Raw genomic sequence first — 25044 nt, 5'->3', positions numbered from 1 at the left:
CACTGGAACAACTTCCCAAGGGCTGTGGTGGGTTCTCCTTCGCTGGCAGTTTTTAAATCAAGATGGGATGTTTTTCTAAAAACTTTGCTGTAGGAATTATTGTGGGGCAGGCCTCTGGTCTGTGTTATGCAGGAGGTCAGATGAGATGACCACAGGGGTCCCTTCTGGCCTGGGAATCTGTGAAACTTGCTATGTAATTTCATGGATGCCATAAAGGCATTTGACTGGGTTGAATGGAAATACTGAATGGAGGTTCCCCCTGTGGTGGGAATAAGATGATGTTGCAGATGATAGTAAGAGGGGTTAATGGAGAAAGAACAGATTATTTTGTCATGTGACACCCGACAGAGATAACAAAGCCCTGATGTGTGAAATGAGCTGTCTGTGACAGTGGAGAGACTAATGGCTAGACCCTTGTTGCAGGCGTATGACATGGGGGGAGCGCGTCTGGCCCTGACGCTCTGCGTCACGAAGAATCGAAAAGGAGCTGAGAATGACATCGCGGTCCTGGAAAGAATGTTTAACACTTTGGGTGTTAAGAACCAGGTGATCAGGGATCCCAAGGCAGCGGTAAGTGTCTGTGCTTCTCCCTGTAAACCACGTTCCCTTCCAGTCACAACCCCACAGCCAGATTCTCTGTGCTGCCATGTGGTGCAGGAACAGAAGGGGCTGCAGCAAAGCCAGTGTGAGCTGCCTTTGTCCCTCCCTTCGTGTGAGTCCTAAATCAGCACTGACGCTGGGACTAGAACTCGGGTCTCCTACCGGGTGCCCTAGCCACGGGGCTCTGGGGTCGCTCTCTGTCTGGCTCAATGAATGTTTCATTATTAACATGCTGGGGAACAGCTTCAAGAGGCCGCGTCCGAATATCCCCTGGTTCTGTGCTTGGAGCACTCGCCTATTCCAGTGACTATGTAATTATTGCTACGGGGGGGACAGCTCCAGCCCACTGCTTGGGAGCAGCATGTGGCGTCGAGGGTGGGCTCGTGAGTGCAGTTTCTATCTGCTCTCCCAGCCCCACATGGGGTTCGGAGCGTATTACCCGCCTGCCATTCAGACGCACAAGAAACTGCACAGACTAGCCTGTGTTTGTGTGTTTGCTTCTTTCAATCCCCCCCATGAGCGGTGGGAAGTAGAGGAGGGAGCGGTGAAGACAGCACATGGCTTCAGGGGTGTGTAAGAAGCACAGCAGACCCCTGCACAGTGAGTGGTGGAAGAAAGCCTGCAGGCTGGCGGGAGCTGGCTGATTGAAAACTAGTCCCTGTGGCCTACGGGATTGTTTTCACCAGCCCAGCCTGTCACCGCCCCGCTGCCCCGCTCCAGGCAAATAGATCACCGGCCTGCACCTCTCTGTTCTCCAACCCTCCGGCTGATTTGTGCAGAGAGGGTGGGCCCCATTCATTGCCGGCCGTTGGGCAGCCAGGCGCAGTCACACCTGTTCTCTAGGGGTCTCTGCAACGATCACACCCCCTTGTCCCACCACCGAGATACTTACGTAATGCATAGGGGAAACTGAGGCACACACAGAATATCCAGAGAAAACAATAAGAACATCCCCACTTCCTGAAACCCCCCAGCACACGGGCTGGGCACCACCTTTTATCCTGAGTTACGTTTACACCTACTAAGGCTCATACATATGCATGAAAGTGTCAGCCCCTTTTTCCTTATTTGCACTTATTTCCATGCTCTTCTTTCTCTGTCGCCACCCTCACCCCACCCTTTCCTGCAACATATAGCCCCCCCCCATTTCCAGCTCCCCCACCCCTTAAGCCATTAGCTGGCCCTGTAGAAGCAAGTTGCTCCTTGCTGTCTCCTGCCCCCTCCCCATAATCACCCTCATCCCCACTTGCTGAAGTGCCCCAGGCTGCCCTTATGTAGCCTGAGCTGGGGCCCCCTCACCCCCAGCTGTGACTCCTGCCCCCAGGTCCAGCCAGTCTGCCCCTCCTGCAAACTGGGCCCCTCCGCCCCCACACTGCCCCCCCCCCCCGGGTGATATGTATCTTAGCTTGGTATTTCCTTGTTTTCATCATTTCGATTTGCATCCCCTTCAGCTCTTCCCCCCCCAGCTCACATGGAAGGGCAAGGAGAGGGGCTCAGACACCCCTGGAAGGGCCAGCACCCCAAAACCAACCCCCACAATCTCTACCCCCCTCCCTGTAATGTTCCAGCCCCCCCCCTTGCTGCAACTCCAAACATCCTCCCCACTCCAATCTCCTGGCTCTCTTGTCAGGCATTGATATGGGTAATTCACTTTCTTGTTTGAGCCACTTCTGGATTATCTGCTGTGCTCAAACTTCACCAGAATAAAGCCAGACAGAGCAGCAGCTGGGGGCAACCTGCCTCCTTCCCCCCAAGGTTGGATTTGAACTCACAGTACCTGGGCCTTGCTGACATTTGATGGTTCCCCCTTGAGCCACTCAAGTCCTGCGAGGCACAACTTGGTATCAATCCCCTTGGTCGCGCTCTCTCTCACTGCACCGGCTCAGTGGAATCTATGGAGCTTAGGAGCACCAGGCTCACACCAGGGAGGAGGGCTGAACACGCTTGCTAACGGTGTTGTGATTCGGCTCCCCCAGAGCATTAGCTGGGGGGATGCACGAGCTGGTGGTAACTCCTGAGCAATGGAGCCCCGGGTGCGATGAGCTCAGGTCTGTGGGCACAATATGATGGTAGAACTCATGGACTTTAGGAAAACTGTTTTTTCTGCAGGCTGTCTCTTGGGAACCCCTCGGTCAAAAGGCCCCAAATTTGGGTCACTAACCCTAGCCAGCGCCTCCAAGAGGCACAGTACATTTCAAGGCAATCCAAGTCACCATGCAGATTTTAGAGCACTTTAGTTTTAAACACAAAGCAGATCTAAATCTTAACTATCGTAGATGTGATTGTTCACTATAATCTCCCCCCACAGCAAATTAAGCTGCTGCTTGTGCTGGGTCGGTGAGTCAGGGGACGCCAAAGAGATTTCTCTATGTGCAGCATCAAACGGGCATCCGAGGCCTTGATTTTCCTCTCCCTGACGACAATGGGAATTCAGCTTTTCACATTTTTCCCTAAATCAAAGGGGATCTGACCACCGATGCCTAGAACATGCCCTGCAGTTTTGGAAGGTGTCGCCTTCCCGACAGACACACAGAGAAACCAGGTTGTGTTGAGGGGCCAGGTCTTTGCTTCGCCAGGCCAGATACACTGATCTTTTCACTGGTATGTAAAGCAAGCCGACAATCCAGTGTTCATTCTGTACCATGAATGTGACACCCACTGGGAAGAAGGCTGTAGAAATGTTAGTATTGATCGAAGCTGGAATTCATCTTTTACCCAACCAATTTACTGAGCTCAAAATTTTTGGTTGAAGGATTTCAAGGAGAAGCTGAAGAAATTTCGAGAGGAAATAGATGCCAGGAATGATCCGGTCAGCTGCAGTGTTGTGGTCATCATGGCACACGGGAACAGCGGAGTTGTCCTGGACGAGGATGAACAGCGCGTGAAGCTGGAGGAGCTGTTCGCAGAGATGACCAACAAGAAATGCAAAGCTCTGCGGGGCAAACCCAAGGTCTTCATCATCCAGGCCTGCCGGGGAGGTGAGTCTTACAGACATTTGCTGGTACCGGAGGAGACTCTGAGGAAGCCTAGGAACATGTGTTTGTGGGTGGAGGGTCTGTCATTTATTGCATCCGGTTCCTCTCGGCTGCATTTAGCAGTGTTCCTGTATCCCGCGGATCTCCAGCTGCCAGAATGGTCCCTCTGGGCCGTGGGCAGCAAGGTGTAACGTAGGGGCCGAGCAGTGCCCGGACTGGGGGAGTGGGAAGGTGGTTCCAAGCCAGTGTAATGATGGGCTGCTCGGTGCTGGTGCACACCAAACCCCAAGGGGCAGGCCAGCCGAGAATGGGGAGCCCTGGGGCGCCCTCTCCAGACCAGTCCCTGCTCCAGCAAACAGGTGCGTGCAGGTTTCCAGGCCAGGCTCAGTCAGTGTCTCTCTCTGGGGCCGCTCTGCTCTGGCTCCAGCCCCTGCTGCTCCCCCGTTGTCCCCACACTTGCTGCACCGGCTGCATGTCCGGCAGTCGGAGCCCGTTCCACAGGTGGGCCCCCGGCTCCTGCTCTGTGCACAGCTCTTTGGTGCTTTCCCCGGCGTCCAGCTTCGCTGCTGCTCCTGGCTTGCCATGTCATCACCACTTCCCCCTGGGCCAGGGGCTGGGCACAGAGTTCCTGCCCCCTCCTGTTACTTGGCCAGGGGAAGGGGATGTGCCTGCGTGTCGTGGATCAGTGGGGAGGGGTTGATGGGGATGGTAGTTCCCTGCTTAGCAGGTTCATCACATCACCCTGGGCCCCTCCTTGGTCCTGCACTGAGCAGGGCATGGCCAGGCTGGAAGGTCAGGCCTGCGGCGTGCGTCCCTTGTCTCAGCTCAGCAAGCAACTTCCTCCACCATCTACTGGGCCAAAAGAGATCCACCCGCCACTGGGCTGAGTTTAACTGGGGTTCCCACCAATCACTGCAATGTGTAATGGGGCACCCGTCACGCCCCCTGCCCCCAAACCACCCCAGCAACCCCTGCCCTCTCCACGATCCCAGCTCGGCCAGTTTTACTCCTCTTGTGACCTTCCCTCTGGGGGATAAAATGGGGCACTTCAGCTTGAGGCCTGATGCGATTCAGAGTGACCGTGAGCTCAGCGAAGGGCAGGTGAGCCTGGGGAACAGCCAGATAATCCAGAGGTCATCCAGCCCAGCCCCTGCGCTGAGGCAGGGCCAAGTGAATCGAGCCTGGCCCTGACACGGGTTTGTCCAACCTGCTCTTAAATCCTCCAGTGACGGGGAGCCCACACCCTCCCTGTGAAACCTGTTCTGGAGCTGAGTGACTCTGAGAGTCAGAAACTTTCCCCTAATATCTAACTGAAATTGCCCTTGGTGCCGATGAAGCCCATTACGTCTTGTCCTGCCTTCAGTGACATGGAGAACAATTGATCCCCGTCCTCTGTAGAACAGCCCGTAACGTATGTGAAGACTGTTACCCAGTCCACGCTCCGTCTTCTTTTCTCCAGACTAAAACTGCCCCATTATTCTAACCTTGCCTCATAGGTCAGGGGGTTTCTAAATCTCTGATCAGTTTTGTTGCTCTCCTCTGGCCTCTCTCCAGTTTTTCCCCAAATCTTTCCTAAAGTCTGATGACCAGAATTGGACACAGTTCTCCAGACGGGACCTCCCCAGCGCTGCGTAGAGCGGGACAGTTACCTCCCTCCTGTTACTACACCCCAGAATGAGATGCTTTTTGCAAAAGCATCACGTTGTTGTCTCTGAAAGGGAAACTCTATAACTTTAGATAACGAAGACTCCGGCATTGCTGTGGAGGATAATGTTGCAGTGGACTTTCTTGCACCTGGCTGCCGCTCACCCAGTCCTGATGATTACAAGCTGATCCCAACACACACCGACAGCCTTTTTGTCTATCCGTCTGCCCCAGGTATGAGAGCAAACACCTTTCTCCTACGTAGCTGAAATAACCATGTAACTGCGCTGATGTCTGTGTGCCGGCTGCTGGCTTTGCTGCCAGGTGGCACAAACATTCAGGTAGGAAAGTTGCAATCCGGTCGTCCCCAGCAAAGCCTCTGCTACCTGGACCCAAGCTGGGTTCTGTTCTATCCCTTTAAATCTCACCCGGCTGCCCCTTGCTGGTGCTAACCAGGGATTTGCACTTGCAGAATGTGGGCCTGGTATCAGCACAGACGTTGCCACAGTTTAACTAAACCAGTTTAAAATAATCCCTTTAGTTAAGCCAGTGCAAACTCCTCCCTGCAGTTTAAACCTAGCTCGTATCAGTTTACCTGTCACTTACAAACTACTGGTGCAAGGTAACCAGATATATGCCACGTTTTGTTCTGTGTGTGTACAGCTGCTAGCACAATCTGGTGTTGGGCCAAGGCAGGGGCTCCTAGCCCTAAGTGCTACCATAATACATCTAATAGATAACGTACAGCTCCTGGCACAGTGGGGGCCTGACTCCTAGGTGCTACCATAATACATCTAATAGATAATGTACAGCGCCTGGCGCAGTAGAATCCTGGCTACCATAGCACAGATAAATAATAGTAACTATAAACCACTATGAGCATCCGCACAGGGGCTTGCACTGGTTTAACCGAAGGGGTTATTTGAAACTGGTTTAGTTAAACGTCTGTGCTTAGGCGCTGCCTCCCCTGCAGCCCCGGAGCTGCTCTGTTGTGAGCTGAGGGGGCTCGGAGCAGTTACTGCCCCTCCTGTCCCCCAGGCTGGCCACCTGCCCCAGCACAGGGGAGAGATGAGTGTAGCGCCGGTCGCTCCATGTCCTGTTTCCCTGGGGGGGAGCCCAGGACAGGAGCTCAGGCTCTGCCTGCCCCTGGGGGAGCCGCTAGCAAAGGCCAGCCCAGGTGGGGGAAGGACAAGAGGAGAAACTGAGGCAAGCACCTGTCACGGCTCCCTGATTCCCCACCTCGGCCTGGGGCTGCTCTAACTTGTGCCCGCTGGCAGAGGTCCGCATGGGACCAGGCCTCAGCTGGGCTGGTTTGAGTGTCGTGCGGCCCAGGCACCCTCTTCCCCACCCCGATGCTACCCCACTGCCCAGCCCTGTGCTTGGGGCTGCGGGCGGAGGCAGGAGGAGCTCGGGGGCCGGGGTAGGGAGGGAGTTGTAGGCAGGCGTGGAGATGAGGGTGGGAGAAGGACAGGAGGGTCTGTAGGAGCCCCCTGCACCATGGGCAGAGTGAAGGGGAGAGTGGACAGAGATGGGGAGGGGGCGCAGCAGCTGAGGAGGGGGAGGGCTCAGGAATCCTGCTGGCAACATGCTCTCCAAAGGGTAACGCCCAGTGTCTGCAGAAAGGGGTCTGCCCCTGCAATGCCGGCCTGTGGGGCAGGACACGGGGCAGGGCCCAGCCGTGACCCCTCACCACAAACCCTGCGGAGCCGTGCAGCCCGCTGGGCCTGTCGCAGGGTAGCTGGGGTGAGCAGGGGAAGCTCAGTGCAGGGAAGGGAGCTGCAGGGAGGAGCGTGAGGGAGAAAAGCTCCCCAGGGAGGGTCCCTGGCTAAGCAGGGCAGGGCCTGGAGGACCCTGAGCGGAACTCGGGAGAGGGGTAGGAAGTGACCCAGGAAAAGGAGCAGACGTGGTTTTGGGTACACAGGGCCCCGGGCTGCCCCCAGCGTCAGGCTGGGGCTGGGTTCCCAGGACGGGGCGCACGAGCCCATTGGAAGGGTTGCGGAGTCCAGCCCGGGCACGGCCGGCTACACCGAAGGCCGGCTGAGGAGGAGCCCCTGAGAAGGCGGAAGGATTGGTTTTCTGTTAGACGTTAGTGGGGCAGTTGGGAGCCTGGAAGGGCTGCGCTAAAGGTGGTGACCAGGCCAGAGGGCCGAGTTACTGACAGACAGAGCCCCGCAGAAAGTGCTGGCAGCCGACATAAGCCACACCTGGCCACAAGGGGGCGCCAAGTGGTGAGCAGACAGGTCATCGCATAGGCGCCGAATCCATGGGTGCTCAGCACCTGCCAATCAGCTCCCCCCACCAACGCCTCCCTCCCACCCACCGCCAATCAGCTGTTTGGGGGGGCGGGGGCAAGAAAATGCAGAGTGAGGGTGGGATGCACTTGGGGGGGGGTGGAGTGGGGGCTAGAAGAGGTGGGGTGGGGCACAGCCTCAGGGGAGGGGGCGGAGAGAGGCAGAATGAGGGTGGGGCCTTGGGGGAAGGGGTGTAGTGGGGGGTGGGGTTTTGCGGCTGAGCAGGGGTGGTGCATCCCCCCGGGATCCCTGGGGAAAGCTGAAAGTCAGTGCTTGTGGGTTATCTTGTCCATCCCCTCTGCTGAGGCCGGGCCAAATAACCCTAGATCATCCCTGACAGGTGGTGGTTGTACTGTATTTGTTGTATTATAGGCCCCGGGGTGTGGTTTTTTTCTTTGTTTTTGTAAATACACAGTTACGAGCCTGTAGTTGCACAACTAATTAAAACTAGAAGAAATAGGTTGTTCCACAGGACCTGTAATTAACCAGTGGAACTCACGGCCACAGGATGTTACTGAGGCCAAGAATTTAGCAAGAGTCAAAACAGGAATGGGCCTTTATATGGGTAACAGATATCCAGAGTTAGAACAATTAATTCTAACACAAGAGAGTTTTTAGCAGAGATATTAACATAAGAACATAAGAACGGCCGTACTGGGTCAGACCAAAGGTCCATCCAGCCCAGTATCCTGTCTACCAACAGCGGCCAATGCCAGGTGCCCCAGAGGGAGTGATCCTAACAGGTAATGATCAAGTGATCTCTCTCCTACCATCCATCTCCACCCTCTGACAGACAGAGGCTAGGGACACCATTCCTTACCTATCCTGGCTAATAGCCATTAATGGACTTAACCACCATGAATTTATCTAGTTCTCCTTTGAACCCTGTTATAGTCCTAGCCTTCACAACCTCCTCCAGCAAGGAGTTCCACAGGTTGACTGTGCGCTGCGTGAAGAAGAACTTCCTTTTATTTGTTTTAAACCTGCTGCCCATTAATTTCATTTGGTGACCCCTAGTTCTTATATTATGGGAACATGTAAACAACTTTTCCTTATTCACTTTCTCCACACCACTCATAATTTTATAGACCTCTATCATATCCCCCCTTAGTCTCCTCTTTTCCGAGCTGAAAAGTCCCAGTCTCATTAATCTCTGCTTATATGGGACCCGTTCCAAACCCCTCATCATTTTAGTTGTCCTTCTCTGAACCTTTTCTAGTGACAGTATATCTTTTTTTGAGATGAGGAGATCACATCTGTACGCAGTGTTTGAGATGTGGGCGTACCATCGATTTATATAAGGGCAATAATATATTCTCTGTCGTATTCTCTATCCCCTTTTTAATGATCCCTAACATCCTGTTTGCTTTTTTGACCGCCTCTGCACACTGCGTGGACGTCTTCAGAGAACTATCCACGATGACTCCAAGATCTCTTTCCTGATTAGTTGTAGCTAAATTAGCCCCCATCATATTGTATGTATAGTTGGGGTTATTTTTTCCAATGTGCATTACTTTACATTTATCCACATTAAATTTCATTTGCCATTTTGTTGCCCAATCACTTAGTTTTGTGAGATCTTTTTGAAGTTCTTCACAGTCTGCTTTGGTCTTAACTATCTTGAGCAGTTTAGTATCATCTGCAAACTTTGCCACCTCACTGTTTACCCCTTTCTCCAGATCATTTATGAATAAGTTGAATAGGATCGGTCCTAGGACTGACCCTTGGGGAACACCACTAGTTACCCCTCTCCATTCTGAGAATTTACCATTTATTCCTACCCTTTGTTCCCGGTCTTTTAACCAGTTCTCAATCCATGAAAGGACCTTCCCTTTTATCCCATGACAGCTTAATTTACGTAAGAGCCTTTGGTGAGGGACCTTGTCAAAGGCTTTCTGGAAATCTAAGTACACTATGTCCACTGGATCCCCCTTGTCCACATGTTTGTTGACCCCTTCAAAGAACTCTAATAGATTAGTAAGACACGATTTCCCTTTACAGAAACCATGTTGACTTTTGCCCAACAATTTATGTTCTTCTATGTGTCTGACAATTTTATTCTTTACTGTTGTTTCAACTAATTTGCCCGGTACTGACGTTAGACTTACCGGTCTGTAATTGCCGGGATCACCTCTAGAGCCCTTTTCAAATATTGGCGTTACATTAGCTATTTTCCAGTCATTAGGTACAGAAGCCGATTTAAAGGACAGGTTACAAACCATAGTTAATAGTTCCGCAACTTCACATTTGAGTTCTTTCAGAACTCTTGGGTGAATGCCATCTGGTCCCGGTGACTTGTTACTCTTAAATTTATCAATTACAGACGCTCCTTGGGTTATGCAAACTCGACTTACGGAAATCTGTACTTACGGAAAAACTTCCGTAAGTTCTGTAAGCTTTTTGTTTGTTTGTTTGTTTTTTTGCGTAATTGTCGGAGATATGTTCCCAATTTACACTAAATTCAACTTATGCAAAGCGCTCCGTTCCGGAACGCTTTGAGTAAGTTGGGCAGCGTCTGTAATTCCAAAACCTCCTCTAGTGACACTTCAATCCGTGACAGTTCCTCAGATTTGTCACCTACAAAAGCCGGCTCAGGTTTGGGAATCTCCCTAACATCCTCAGCCGTGAAGACTGAAGCAAAGAATTCATTTAGTTTCTCCGCAATGACTTTATTGTCTTTAAGCGCTTCTTTTGTATCTCGATCGTCCAGGGGCCCCACTGGTTGTTTAGCAGGCTTCCTGCTTCTGATGTACTTAAAAAACATTTTGTTATTACCTTTGGAGTTTTTGGCTAGCAGATCTTCAACCTCCTCTTTGGCTTTTCTTATTACATTCTTGCCCTTAATTTGGCAGTGTTTATGCTCCTTTCTATTTGCCTCACTAGGATTTGACTTCCACTTTTTAAAAGATGCCTTTTTATCTCTCACTGCTTCCTTTACATGGTTGTTAAGTCACGGTGGCTCTTTTTTAGTTCTTTTACTGTGTTTCTTAATTTGGGGTCTACAATGAAGTTGGGCCTCTATTATGGTGTCTTTAAAAAGCACCCATGCAGCTTGCAGGGATTTCACTCTAGTCACTTTATCTTTTAACTTCTGTTTAACTACCCCCCTCATTTTTGCCTAGTTCCCCCTTTTGAAATTAAATGCCACAGTGTTGAGCTGTTCTTCCCACCACAGGGATGTTGAATGCTATTGTATTATGGTCACTATTTCCAAGCGGTCCTGTTATAGTTACCTCTTGGACCAGCTCCTGCGCTCCACTCAGGACTAAATCTAGAGTTGCCTCTCCCCTTGTGGGTTCCCGTACCAGCTGCTCCATGAAGCAGTCATTTAAAGTATCGAGAAATTTTATCTCTGCATTTCGTCTTGAAGTGAAATGTTCCCAGTCAATATGGGGATAATTGAAATCCCCCACTAGTATTGAGTCCTTAATTTTGATAGCCTCTCTAATCTCTCTTAGTATTTCATCATCACTATACTGTTGTCCTGGTCAGGTGGTCGATAATAGATATCTAATGTTATATTCTTATTAGAGCATGACATTTCTATCCATAGAGAGTCTATGGAACATGTGGATTCACTTCAGATTTTTACTTCATTTGATTCTACATTTTCTTTCCCATATAGTGCCACTCCCACCCCGCACGACCTGTTCTGTCCTTCCGATATATTTTGTACCCGGAATGATTGTGTCCCATTGATTGCTCTCAGTCCACCAGGTTTCTGTGATGCCTATTATATCAATATCCTCCTTTATCACAAGGCACTCTAGTTCTCCCATCTTATTCTTTAGACTTCTAGCATTTGTGTACAAGCACTTTAAAAACTTGTCACTGTTTGTCTGCTCTTTTCTGGTGTGTCGGATTCTTTTTTATGTGAATGTTTTTTGTCTGATCTGGCTCCTACATTATCCTCCTCCTCCATCCTCTGGTCCTGACTATAACCTAGAGAATCTCTATCAATAAACTTCCTGCTTCAGGGCTTGAGCCAGTCTCTAACCACTAGATGCTGGGATGAGACTGAACCAGTCAGAGCCAGAGACTGTGATCCCCCTTGTAGGCTGACTTGTAGGTCTGGTTTATCTAGGTACACGTGCTCAGTCGATCCTGAGGTGGAACATGTCAATCCCACACCCCTCGCCCCAGACTGAACGGTGCCCTGGTGGGTGCGGCTGCAGAGAGTAGGGGGGCTGGTGGGGCCGAGGGATGACCTGTGTTTAGCGCAGTGGCAAGTGTGTGTTGGGAGGAGAAGGCCCTACGGCGAGGGAGCGTGTCTGCATGGGGAGGTTGGAGGAGCTGTGGCTAATGGCTGGAGTTTCACAGGGGTCCCCAAGCTGGCGGGGTTTGCAGAAGCCCTGCTGGAGCAGGAAGTATCACTCTGAAAAGCAGAGTCAGAGGCCATCACAGCACATCTTGTGTGGGTGTTTCACAAAGGACTGAGACATGAACGCCTCACAGTGACAGCCCTGAACGCTGATCTGCACGAAGCAGAAGTCCCTAGCCTTCAACTCGGGCGACTAGCACGTTGCGACGTGCGACTCACCTTGTGTCCACTAGTGTTAGCTCAGGTCAGAAAGTGCTGACAAGAAACACCTGCAGGCTGTCGACAGTCTCATTCCGTATGATGTAATTAAACTGCCTGGCCATTCACCAGGACACGTCGCCTATCGAGATGAACAGAACGGATCCTGGTTGATTCAGGCCATAGCGAAGGTCTTTGAGGAGTCTCAAGGCTTTCATGTGCTGGAGTTGCTTACCGAGGTAAGGGACGCAGGAGACATGTTCTCCTACCTCTGCATCTGGTGACTCCCCCCTACGTCTCTGTGTGTATCGCCGGGTATCTTAGCCAAGGCTGTGATCTGGAGTGTGAACCAGATCCCAATGTCCACAGGGAGAGAGCTGCCTCCCCGTAATACACACAGCTCAGACACCGAACCTGGGTCTGGGGAGCTCCATGGAAAATGACCTGGACTCTGTTCAGTGTCACAAAACCCTCCATCACATACACCTGCCCCTTCCAGCCAAGCAGATCCTTCTATGAGTAGACCTGGAGGAATTCGAATGTAATATTATGTGTCAAAATTATACAACCATTTTCCAGAACATGTTTTATTTTTATTTTTAATTTAAATTTTCAGTGATGGGAAATTATGGGAGGATGTCGGACAATTATTTAATGTCAGTAGGTGTTGAGAATCAAAGCGTTAAAGTTTTATAACCATTCAAACACAAACTGTCATCATCCCATGTCAAAATATACCAAGTGTACAGTGAAATTGATGTTTACTGACATTTATCGATTTAAAAAATCAATTCCTTCCTAGGCTCGCTAAAAGGTGAATATTGTAATTCCTGCTGTTAGACCCTGACACGACAGGCAAACCGGGGCCTTTCTTTGGACATTTAGCCTGGGTCAGGTTAACTCCATTGAGTTGTCACTTGTTAGCTAATGCGAGAGCGTCAAAATCTCACACCCTGAATTGCTGTTGCTATGCCAGGAAAACTTCTCAGTGTAGACTTGCCCTCAGAGTGTATTAGCAAAATGTTCTAGTGTCAGCCAAGCCCTAGGCTACAAAGAGGAGTTGGACCAAATCTGCTTTTAAACTAATTTAGTTAAACCACTTCAGAACCTTGTGTAGACACTCTTGTTTTGGTTTAAGAGGGGCTAGCTGAAATTTGTTCCTAATTGTGTCTTGGGTACAGCTCGCTTATTTTGATTTAGTTTAAGTCATTCCTCCAGGGTGCCCCCTCATGGCATGGGGTGGCCCTGCAGGTGTCCCAGCCTCAGTTTCCCTCCTCAGTTCTAATTTAGCAAGCCCTGTCTAGCTCCCGAAAGAGCCTCTTCTGCGGTTCAGGGCTCCACGGCTCTCCTTCCGGGACACTTCAAGTCCTGATCTGCCCTTCCTGGAAATGCTCCCTTAGGTCTGGGTTTGACAGCCCGACTGCTGCGGTGTGTTCTGCTCTCAGCTGCTTCTCCTGGGCTGGGCTTGGAGCCCCCTTGACCCTCCCCAGGTGGGCTTAGTAACCCCAAACCCCACTCTGCACCGGCTGGCAGAGAAGGGAGCCTTGGTCCCTTAGGCACCTGAGAGGTAAGTGCCTAAATATTGGTGTGGGTCTGAGCCAAACTGCTCCACTGGGACCATCCTCCTCCCTGCCAGGGCCTGCTTCAGGTATTTTTTTCTGGCTGCCATCTGCTTTCCCTGAACACATGGACTGGGGTAACCGGCCTCCCAAATTACTTCCTCAGGCTTTAAAGGCCTGTAGCCCATTACTGCTGGGTTAGGTCACGTTAGGAGTTTCCACACACATTTTTACACGGGTGTAACTAAACGGATTTCAAATAACATCTTTAGTTAAACCAGTGCAACTCTGCTGTAGTCAGGGCCTGAGTCTGATAATAGGCCTGTATATAATCTATTGGAATGGAAAGCATTTTGCAATTGTACCTTCTGATGGAACTCACTTCCTAGTGCCAGGAATACATAGGCCTTGACCACATGCCTACCAGTTATACACAGTTATCCCGTATCACTCCCCATGTGGACACGCTCATCGTGGGACTGGTATAACTGTTCTCTTTACGTGCCCGTGTCCAATATCGTCTGAATAGTGACTAGTCAATATTGTCTGAATAGTGACCAGTCAATATTGTCTGAATAGTGACCAGTCAACTCTAACAAATCTCCAGGGACCAGCTTTGAGCCAGGCCTCTGTTAACATGTGAACTGGATGCTGGCAATGTCTATTTCCATCACACCAACAGCGAACCGCTGTGGGAACTGATGCCTGGTAGAGTCCTTGGGCTCTGACCCGGTGCGTGGCTAATTGTAACAGTTGTAGATGCACATAGAGGTTGGTGATTAGCACGTGTAGAAATATCAATAGACGTCTTGAGTTTGATTAAAATCCCCTTACCTTGGTGACTGAATATTACTGAAACGGCTGTAACAGCTGATTAGACACACACAGTCCAAATGACTAAGCACTTTATTCTCTCCCAGGTGATTCAAAGGGTTTCTAAAAACTACTTCCATGTAACTGAGAATGAAAAGAAGGACACCAGAACGGTGAGCCCGGTTTTCCAGAGCTCGCTGAGGAAGCTGCTCTTTCTGCAGGTGAGGGAGCCGGTCGTTTCCACCCCTCACTCTCTCTTCGCTTTGTGCTGCTGGGCCAGACACAGAACTGAGGTGTCTCCAGCGAGCGCAGGGCCAGAGGCAGAATCGACAGCAGCTCCCGCATTCAGGGGGACGATGCTGAGAACAGAGGATCCGACGTCCTGCCTCGCGTTGGGTGTCTGGGTGAACAACAAGCATCACGTCAAATAGGGAGTTTCATCCAAAAACCACCCACAGGGATGAACTTAGATTTTGCAACTATCTCCTGCTGGTGTCATTGGAGCTGAGCTTGATGAGAGCATATGTTGTATAAACTTCCCAACCCCCGCCCCCAGCTCTGCCGGTGCCCCTCACTCCCGACCCGCAGCCCCTGCCAGCCCAGCCCTGTCCCCCCCACCAGCTCTGCCGGTGCCCCTCACTCCCGACCCGCAGCCCCTGCCAGCCCAGCCCTGCCCCCCCCCCAGCTCTGCCGGTGCCCCTCACTCCCGACCCGCAGCCCCTGATAGCCCAGCCCTGCCCCCCCCCAGCTCTGCCGGTGCCCCTCACTCCCGACCCGCAGCCCCTGATAGCCCAGCCCTGCCCCCCCCCAGCTCTGCCGGTGCCCCTCACTCCCGACCCGCAGCCCCTGATAGCCCAGCCCTGCCCCCCCCCAGCTCTGCTGGTGCCCCTCACTCCCGACCCGCAGCCCCTGCCAGCCCAGCCCTGCCCCCCCCAGCTCTGCCGGTGCCCCTCACTCCCGACCCGCAGCCCCTGCCAGCCCAGCCCTGCCCCCCTCCCAGCTCTGCCGGTGCCCCTCACTCCCGACCCGCAGCCCCCTGCCAGCCCAGCCCTGCCCCCCCCCAGCTCTGCCGGTGCCCCTCACTCCCGACCCGCAGCCCCTGCTAACCCAGCCCTGCCCCCCCCAGCTCTGCCGCTGCCCCTCACTCCCGACCCGCAGCCCCTGATAGCCCAGCCCTGCCCCCCCCCAGCTCTGCCGGTGCCCCTCACTCCCGACCCGCAGCCCCTGATAGCCCAACCCAGCACATGTACCCTCCATTCGGGGAGGCTAGCGCCTGCTCCACCTCTTCCGCCCAAGGCCCTGCTCCCACTCCAACCCCCCACCCTCGACCCGCTCTCGCCAGCTGGGCCACCGGAGCCCGGAGCAGTCTGGTGGAGCAACAGCCCAAGGCCTGAGCCTGGGCTCTAAGTCCCGCCAGGGCCTGGCCCCGGGGCTATGGTGGGGAGCATTAGCAGAGGGTTGGGGAGGCTCGGCCAGCCCCAGCCTCCATTACCCGCCGCCCGTGGCCTCCCCACAGCTCTGCTGGGCTGCGGATCAGCCGGTTACAGAGGGGAAAGTGGGCCAGTGCAGTGTACCGGTAAGACGTGGCCGCCGGTACCAGCCCATACACAGCCGATGTTAAAGCGCTGCCGCGGCAGCACGGCCGGACCCTACCGGCAGGGCTGTCGACGCAGGGGGCAGGGCCACTGACGGGAGGGGGGAGAAAAAGGGGCAGCTGCTCCAGGGCCCGGCGATTTAAAAGGGCTCCCGGCCGCTGTTACCACAGCAGCACTGAAGGGCTGGCTGGTGGAGTCTGGTCCCCAGTCCCGCCCCCTTCTGCTCGAGGCCCCGCCCCTTCCACGGGCCCAGAGCTCCCCCCCACCCCCACCTTGCCCAGGACTCCGGCTGGTGATGGCTGTGGTAGTGTTCACTGTTTCATACTTGTAGTGTTGTTCTCTTCATTTTTACTTCTCCCTCAGGGAGAAAAGTGATGCATTTGTCCAGGAAAAAAACACAAATCTTCTGGATAAAACAGACTTCGGAAAAAGTTTGAAATGTAAAAAATGACAGGCTCCTTTTCTCATGCAGTCCTGGTATTAACAGATCTACCCTGGTGTCTTTTTGTTTTTTTCTTTTGTGTGTTCGTATGTGTGTGTTTTTCTTTTTTTCTTTCATAGGCCGCTGGTCAATCATCTGGCAGGTAAGATGTTTGCTGAGGAATAAGTTTAACAAGGAATTGACTGGACAATGAAGTACTAGGTTGATTTACAGAGGGACAAAGGGGCTGCCACCTTAACCCCTTCCTCCCGGGAGATATACTTTCTGTTATTTAATGGGATCTCTTGCTAATGCCTCGTGACCCAGCCCGTTGTGACGGGTGCAGGTAATGTTGCAGGTGATCACATCCAAGCCCACGTTCAGCCAACCTCTGGGGCGCCAGCTTAACTTGGAAGTCAGTGGAGCTACTCCAGCACTTGCAGTTAAGCATTTGCCTAAGTATTTTGCTGAATCTGGGCCAAAATGTGGCCTGTCTCTGGACAAGCTGAGGTCATTCACTGTTGCCCATATTCACACACTGCTCAGGGCTCATCCCCTCCAGCAGGGGCAGGGGCAGGGGCAGGTGAGCACACACAATAAAGGTGTAACCTCCCCTCGCTATGGCAGGAATTGTATCACCCCTGGGAGCTGCAGCCACTAGATGGCGACATTGTTCACACAAACACACACGTCTCTTTTCAAGTGTTTCTTCTGTGCAGAATAACTGTAAAATGGCATCATGGGGCTTCGCACTTACTGTCTACACTGAGACGGGTAGGTTACCTGTAATGGTGCATTTAAATAGCCCTGATTAGCATGGAAAAGTTCAGCCCCAAAGATGAATGCTTTAGAAAAGTAGATAATCACTAGGGCTGTCAAGCGATTAAAACAATTAATCATGATTAATTGCGCAATTAATCTCACTGTTAAATAATAATACAATACCATTTATTTAAATATTTTGGGATGTATTCTACTTTTTCAAATATATAGATTTCAAATTACAACACAGAATACAAAGTGTACAGTGCTCACTTTATATTTATTTTTGATTACAAATATTTGCAGAATAAAAAAACAAAAGAAATTGTATTTTTCAGTTTAGCTAATACAAATAATGTAGTGCAATCTCTTTATCATGAAAATTGAACTTACAAATGTAGAAATATGTACAAAAAATAACTCCACTCAAAAATAAAACAATGTCAAACTTCAGCGCCTACAAGTCCACTCAGTCCTACTTCTTGTTCAGCCAATCGCTCAGACAAACAAGTTTGTTTACATTTGCAGGAGATAATGCTGCCTGCTTCTTGTTTACAATGTCACCTGAAAGTGAGAACAGGCATTCGCATGGCACTGTTGTAGCCAACATCGCAAGATATTTACGTGCCAGATGCGCTCAAGATTCATAGGTCCCTTCATGCTTCAACCAGCCTTCCCGAGGACACGCGTCCATGCTGATGATGGGTTCTGTTTGATAACAATCCAAAGCAGTACGAACGACGCATGTTCATTTCCATCATTTGAGTCAGATGCCACCAGCAGAAGGTTGATTTTCTTTTTGGGGGTTCAGTTCTGTAGTTTCCGCATCAGAGGGTTGCTCTTTTAAGACTTCTGAAAGCATGCGCCACACCTCGTCCCTCTCCGATTTGGAAGGCACTTCAGATTCTTAAACCTTTGGTCGAGTGGTGTAGCTATCTTTAGAAATCTCACATTGGTGCCTTCTTTGTGTTTTGTCACATATGAAGTGAAAGTGTTCTTAAAACGAACAACATGTGCTGGGTCATCATCCAAGATTGCTTTAACATGAACTATATGGCAGAATGCGGGGAAAACAGAACAGGAGACATACAATTCTCCCTCAGTTCTCAGTCACGAATTTAATTAATGCATTTATTTTTTTTAACGAGCATCATCAGCATGGACGCATGTCCTCTGGAAGGCTGAAGCATGAAGGGACGTATGAATCTTTAGCGCATCTGGCACGTAAATACCTTGTGACGTCGGCTACAACAGTGCCATGCGAATGCCTGTTCTCACTTTCAGGTGGCATAAATAAGAAGCAGGCAGCAGCATCTCTCGTCAATGTAAAGAAACTTGTTTGTCTGAGCGATTGGCTGAACAAGTAGGACTGAGTGGACTTGTAGGCGCTAAAGTTTGGCATTGTTTTGTTTGTGAGTGCAGTTTATGTAACAAAAAAATCTACATTTGTAAGTTGCACTTTCATGATAAAGAGATTGCCCTACAGTACTTGTATGAGGTGAACTGAAAAATACGATTTCTTTGTTTATTATTTTTACAGTGCAAATAGTGAATATAAAGTGAGCCCTGTACACTCTGCATTCTGTGTTGTAATAGAAATCAATATATTTGAAAATGTAGAAAAACATCAACAATATTTAATAAATTTCAATTGGTATTCTATTGTTTGACAGTGCGATTCATCGTGATTAATTTTTTAAATCACGATTAATTTTTTTTAGTTAATAGCATGCGTTAACTGCGATTAATCGACAGCCCTAATATCACTTGAAATGTGATGTTATCATTTTTCATGGTTTATTATGACAGTGACTGCCAGCCAAATGCTGAAAGCGAACAGCACACTCTAAAATTGGTTTTATGTCAACAGCTGCCTTTCTTAGTTCACAGAAATCGCAATAATTAAGCAGTCTGTTAAATGCTGGATATATGCTGGGCATTGTTACTACAAGTTTTAATTCCCCAGCGGCAATGTTTCCTCATTGCAATTAGTAGGTTTTAGTCTTCAGTTTAGGCCATTTGAAGCTGTTGCTGTTAAAGGATTGTCGGGATGTACAGAAATTGCAAAGCTAATTACAGAAAATAGTTAAATCAGTGCCGCAAAGATCCACTGTACATTCATTCCTTTTCACTGCTTCCTTTTACAGGCTGGGAACAGAACAGAAATTCCAGTGAGCAGAGTGTTTGGGCATTAGCCACAATTGTCTAATATTCATTTATTTAGCATCGTGCATATTGTGGGACACTTGTAAACTTGTAAGTCCACGAAAGCTTATGCTCTAATACATTTGTTAGTCTCTTAGGTGCCACAAGTCCTCCTGTTCTTTTTGCTAATACAGGATAACACAGCTGCTACTCTGAAACTTGTAAACTAATAAGAATCAAATTAAAAATATAATTCATACCATTCCACTGCTCTGAGAGGGTGAGATAATGTCATTGTCTACATGTCTCTTTGAAGTCTGTACTAGACTGCCTGATGCATACATTGCCCTCTGTTAATTTGTGTAACTAATTACTGGTGGTGTTTAGAAAGCAGAAGGTTACATCAAAAGCCTATTGTTTAACTAGGACTGTGTGGTGCAGTGGATGCTAGGACACTGTATAAAAAGACCCCTGGGTGCCGATTCTGTCATCTCAGATCTGCTTAGGCTTCGTCAGGGGAAGTTTGAGTTGCAAGACTGAGGTCCCAGTTCTGCTGGAACACCCTGAATATGAGATTGGGACGTTGGACTGTGACCTATGACCTGAATTCTAAAACAACTCTTTGCAGCTGTGAAACTCACCGTCTCTGCTATGAATCTGCACCTCAATGAAGTGAACTCCTGTCTGTCTGTATATTGATCTTTTAACCAGACTCTCTCTCTCTCTCTCGTTTTTTAATATATTTTAGTTTGGTTAATAAGAATTGGCTGTAGCATGTATTTGGGTAAGATATGAAACATTCATTAACCGGGGAGCTGATGTGTCCGATCCTTTGGGGTTGGTAGAACCTTTTCTTTTATATGATGAAATAAGATTTACAGAAATTTTCATCAGATTTAACGTGGGTACCTGGATGGAGGCCTGAGGCTGGATCACTTTAAGGCAGGGGGTCTCAAACTGGGGGTCGGGACGCCTCAGGGGGTCACGAGGTTATTACTGGGGGTCGTGAGCAGTCAGTCTCCCCTCCAAACTCCGCTTTGCCGCCAGCATTTATAATGGTGTTAAATATATATAAAGTGTGTTTAATGTATAAGGGAGGTCACACTCAGAGGATTGCTGTGTGAAAGGCGTCACCCGTACAAACGTTTGAGAATCGCTGCTTTGAGGGCACTGTGTTGTTTGGACTCTGAGTAACCAGGGATGTAATAAAGAAGCTGTTTTATGCTGGTTGGTAAATCTCAGTATTGGAAGATCCACCAGCTTTATGGGGATTTTCTGCCCCATTCTTTGCAGTTCACCCTAATTGAGTGACCACAGCTGGCTCCCCACTAGGACCCCGGTCACAGCCAGACTCCGCTTTGTCTCCTGATCTCCGGTCTCTGACTCCAGCCTGCCTCTGACCCCGATTCTGACTGCAGGAGGGGCAGGGCTGGATTCTGATCTCAGCTCCCCTGGGGTCAATCCGGGTCACCCCTGCCTGCAGTAGGGTCAGTTTGCTCATTTGTGCCCCATGGGGCTGGGAAACTTCTGCCGGTTCCAAGCCTGGGTCCCTCAGTGCTGGTTCTTTGGCCGTCACTTTTCGGAGTGTTCCCCAGACTCTCTCTCCCGGGGGTGGGGGCGAATGGCACCAGCCTGGCCTCCCTTGCAGAACTGGCAGCTGTTGGAGCAGGAGGGGCTGGCTGGGGGCGGGGAGAGACACCTGGGACCCTTTTCACTGCACTGTGTCCACCTGCCCACCAGGACACACCGTGTCCAGCATCGGGTGTCATGGATAAGACAACTGGGATCATTGCCACATCTGCTCAGTATGGGGCGAGCGCTGGACCAGGGGTCTCTTCCTGGCTCGTCCACCCGCCTGCTGGGTGACCTGGGACAAGCTGTGTCATCGCTCAGTGCCTCGGTTTCCCTGTTTGGACAGTGGGGATAACGACCCTGACCTCCTCTGTAATGTGCCGTGAGCTCGGGCTGGGAAGAGCGATGGCAGAGACGGGTTGGTCCTGCACTGGCTGCCGCGCTGCATAGAATCATAGAATCATAGAATATCAGGGTTGGAAGGGACCTCAGGAGGTATCTAGTCCAACCCCCTGCGTTCCCATGATGTTTGTTCTTCATGATTATTTCATGTTTAGATTGTGGTGGGCACCTGGAGACCAACCAAGTGGGGATCAGAACGTAGGGTTTCCCGCCACTTGCTGCCTGGTTCCCAGTTTGTGCCGGTTGGGAACAAGTTACCAAGTGTGGGAAATGGGGAGGGGAAATTGCCCTCCCACCCCCCCTTTCTCCTGGTGACAGAGCCAGCAAGATTGTGTGAAAAGTGGGTTCCCCCTGTCTGGGTTATAACACTGGGAAATTTTTCACAGGTGTGAGAAGTGGGTTTCCCTCACCTGCTCAGGGCTCTTCCCAGTGGGCAAAAGGGGGGGGGGTTAAAAAGGGGGAAATCCGCACCATATTTTTGTTTAAATAATCCCCATTGTCCCTGTCATAAACAGACAGTTAAGGGTTAATGCCTCTTTTACCTGTAAAGGGTTAAGAAGTTCACCTAGCCTAGCTGACACCTGACCAGAGGAACCAATGGGAGGACAAGATGGTTCAAAGGGAAGGAGGAAAGTTCCCTTTGTCTGGGAAGTTTCACTTTGGACCGGAGTGGGAAAGCTCCAGAATTCAGCCTCTTATTAAGTAGTGAGTATTAGTGAAGGGAATAAATAGGTTTATGTTTATGTTTATTTCTTTGTAACCTGTCTTGTGCAATTAGAGGAATAGTCAAATTGGGTATTTGAGTATCTTTTTTTGTGTAACTAAGGGTTTGCCCAGGGGAACATCCTCTGTGTTTGGAATCTGTTGTCTGTCAGAGTAGCTGGTATGCTAAACTTGTGGGGTTTTCTTTTACCTTTCTTTTCTTTAATTAAAAGATTTTTTCTTAATACCTGATTGATTTTTCCTTGTTTTTTAGATCCAAGGGGGTTGGATCTGGATCCACCAGGCGTTGGTGGAAGGGAGGAGGGGGGATGGTTAATTTCTCCTTGTTTTAAGATCCAAGTGGTTTGGATCTGTATTCACCAGGGAATTGGTGAAGAGTCTCTCAAGGCTACCCAGGGAAGGGAATTAGCACATTTGGGATGGTGGCAGTGGACCAGATCTAAGCTGGTAGTTAAGGTTAGAAGTTTCATGCAGGCCCCCACATTTGTACCCTAAAGTTCAGAGTGGGGAAGCAGCCTTGACAGTCTCCCTCATAATCCCCACCCAGAGACCCCTGCAGTCCTGGCTCTCACCCCCTGCTCTAACCACTAGATCCCACTCCCCTCCCAGAGCTGGGGAGAGAACTCAGGAGTCCTGGCTCCCAGCACCCCCTACCACCAGACCTCCAGTGCCCCGGCCCACAGCTGAGAACAGGCTGGGAGGTTGGACTTGTGGGTTCTCAGGGGGTCTCTGCCGGTGCTTAATTTGTAATGTAAGAGGTGCCCGGTCTCGTGCAATGCACCAGGGACGTTCCTCTGGCCGCTGAGTGACGTGTGAGTGGAGGCAGAGTCCAGTGCTGCTGCTGCTTGAATCTCTTCTACACACGAAAGATTTTATTACTTTCATAACTGATGCGGCGAGTCTGGAGGTGCCGGGCTCTGAACGGCCGGGCCCAGAGATGCCGGAGCTGCCCCTCCACCAATTAAACACGCTAAGCAAGGAGCTGCTCCTCCAGCCAGCGCTGGTCCAGGCCACCGTCAGAGACAGGATGCTGGGCCAGATGTCCCCGGGTCTGCCCCAGCCCGGCAGCTCCGATGCCCTTAGAAGTGCTGTTTGTAGGTACAGCAGAACCAGGCTGTAGAAACCAGCAGGGGAGTTCCAGGGCACAAGGAGGGAGACGGCAAGAAAAGTCGGCCCTGCGGGGCGGTGCCCCAGTAAGGCTGGAGGGTCCATGGGGTGGGGCTGGGGGGAGCACATGGCCCAGCTGGAGGCAGGGGGTGGAAGGGCAGAGCCCCTCCCCCAGATGTGGGACTGCTGCGGGGGGAAGGGGCTCTCCAGGCACGGGAGGCTGGGGGAGGTGTGGTGGTCTGAGCGGCGTGAGAAGACCCTGCCCCATGGAGACGACACAGCCTGACACTGGCACGGAGACGTGTGACCTGCCCCTGTCATCTCGTGGGTGTTTCTGCCCCTGCCCCTGTGCTGCCAGTGCTCGTGGGCCTGTGCCATGCACCGAGCGTGCCTGCTCTCAGCTCCCCACCCGGCCTGGGCACAGCTCGACACCTGGAGTCACTGTCTGCAAACCCTCCGGCCTGCAACCCAGCCTGTGCCCACTTCCTGTTCTCTCTATGAATTATTTTGGGACAGGCCTCTGGCCTGTGCTACACAGGAAGTCAGACTAGACCATCACAATGGTCCCTTCTGGCCTTGAACTCTCTGAGCGGAGCTAACACCGCTGGGAGGCACCGGCACAAGGGATAGGCTCCACTCCTGGCTGTTGGGCTTCTGGAAGAGGAGTCCCTGTGGACAAGGGGATCAAGCCCAGAGAGGGGCAGATGATGCTTCAGTAGCATTGGATTTTGGTTCCAGTTTTGCCTTCTATGGAGAGCCCAGGGAGAAGCCCTGGGACTGGCTGCTCTGAAAAGACAGTTGTGTGTTGAGGACTGTGTTGGAATTGCAAGCCATCACCTTAAGGGAGTGGGATTTCCTGGCCCTGCTTGTAGGACAGGGGGCCTTGTAGGGATGAGGTGCCACTCGGATAGAGAGGCAAGGGATGGTTTGGATGCCTGCTGAGACCCCAGCTATTTCTCTCCTCTGACCCTCCCCCCTCCAGGCCCATAAGCTCTTCAGGCCCCTCACAGCACGTCTCCCCAACCCATATCCTGCTCTGAAATAGTCGGACTCCCCTCCCAGCGCTAATGATAGAACCCAGGAGTCCTGGCTCCCAGCCCGGCCCCCACTCTAACCCGCCAGAGCCTACTCCCCTCCCAGAGACTCAAAGAGCTTGGCTTGTTTAGCCTGACCAAAAGAAGGCTGAGGGGAGATCTGATCGCTCTCTACAAATATATCAGAGGGATAAATACCAGGGAGGGAGAGGAATTATTCAAGCTTAGTACCAATGTGGACACAAGAACAAATGGATATAAACTGGCCATCGGGAAGATTAGACTTGAAATTAGACGAAGGTTTCTAACCATCAGAGGAGTGAAGTTCTGGAGCAGCCTCCCAAGGGGAGCAGTGGGGGCAAAAAATGTATCTGGCTTCAAGACTAAGCTTGATAAGTTTATGGAGGGGATGGTATGATGGGATAGCTTAATTTGGGCAATTAATTGATCTTTGACTATTAGCGGTAAATATGCCCAATGGTCTGTGATGGGATGTTAGATGGGGTTGGATCTGAGTTACTACAGAGAATTCTTTCCTGGGTGTCTGGCTGGTGAGTCTTGCCCACATGCTCAGGGTTTAGCTGATCGCCATATTTGGGGTCAGGAAGGAATTTTCCTCCAGGGCAGATTGGCAGAGGCCCTGGGGGGTTTCACCTTCCTCTGCAGCGTGGGGCATGGGTCACTTGCTAGAGGATTCTCTGCACCTTGAAGTCTTTAAACCACAAGTTGAGGACTTCAATAGCTCAGACATAGGTTAGGGGTTTGTTACAGGAGTGGGTGGGTGAGATTCTGTGGCCTGCGTTGTGCAGGAGGTCAGACTAGACAATCATAATGGTCCCTCCTGACCTTAAAGTCTATGAGTCTAAACATGAGATGGAGTCA

General features: G+C 50.9%; 1 protein-coding gene across 2 annotated transcripts in view; it reads left to right on the top strand.

Moving 5' to 3' along the window:
- LOC135982835 (uncharacterized) overlaps positions 1-22239 on the top strand; it is a 40765-nt gene extending 18526 nt beyond the window's left edge. Inside the window, exons 8-14 of one of the 2 annotated variants that reach the window (XM_065591146.1) lie at positions 424-570; positions 3353-3578; positions 5313-5453; positions 12162-12268; positions 14509-14622; positions 16558-16580; positions 19327-22239. In XM_065591146.1, coding sequence (XP_065447218.1) covers positions 424-570; positions 3353-3578; positions 5313-5453; positions 12162-12268; positions 14509-14622; positions 16558-16580; positions 19327-19354 — 786 coding nt within the window. In that variant the 3' untranslated portion in view covers positions 19355-22239. Of the gene's footprint in view, positions 1-423; positions 571-3352; positions 3579-5312; positions 5454-12161; positions 12269-14508; positions 14968-16557; positions 16581-19326 lie in introns of those variants that run through there. The other variant, XM_065591145.1, reaches the window with a different exon arrangement.
- The last annotated feature ends 2805 nt before the right edge of the window (positions 22240-25044 follow it).

Source organism: Chrysemys picta, chromosome 4, assembly GCF_011386835.1.
Source record: "Chrysemys picta bellii isolate R12L10 chromosome 4, ASM1138683v2, whole genome shotgun sequence".
NCBI classification, from domain to species: domain Eukaryota; kingdom Metazoa; phylum Chordata; order Testudines; family Emydidae; genus Chrysemys; species Chrysemys picta.
Note: the sequence above shows the minus strand (reverse complement) of the source record. Positions and strands in the feature narration are given on the sequence as shown.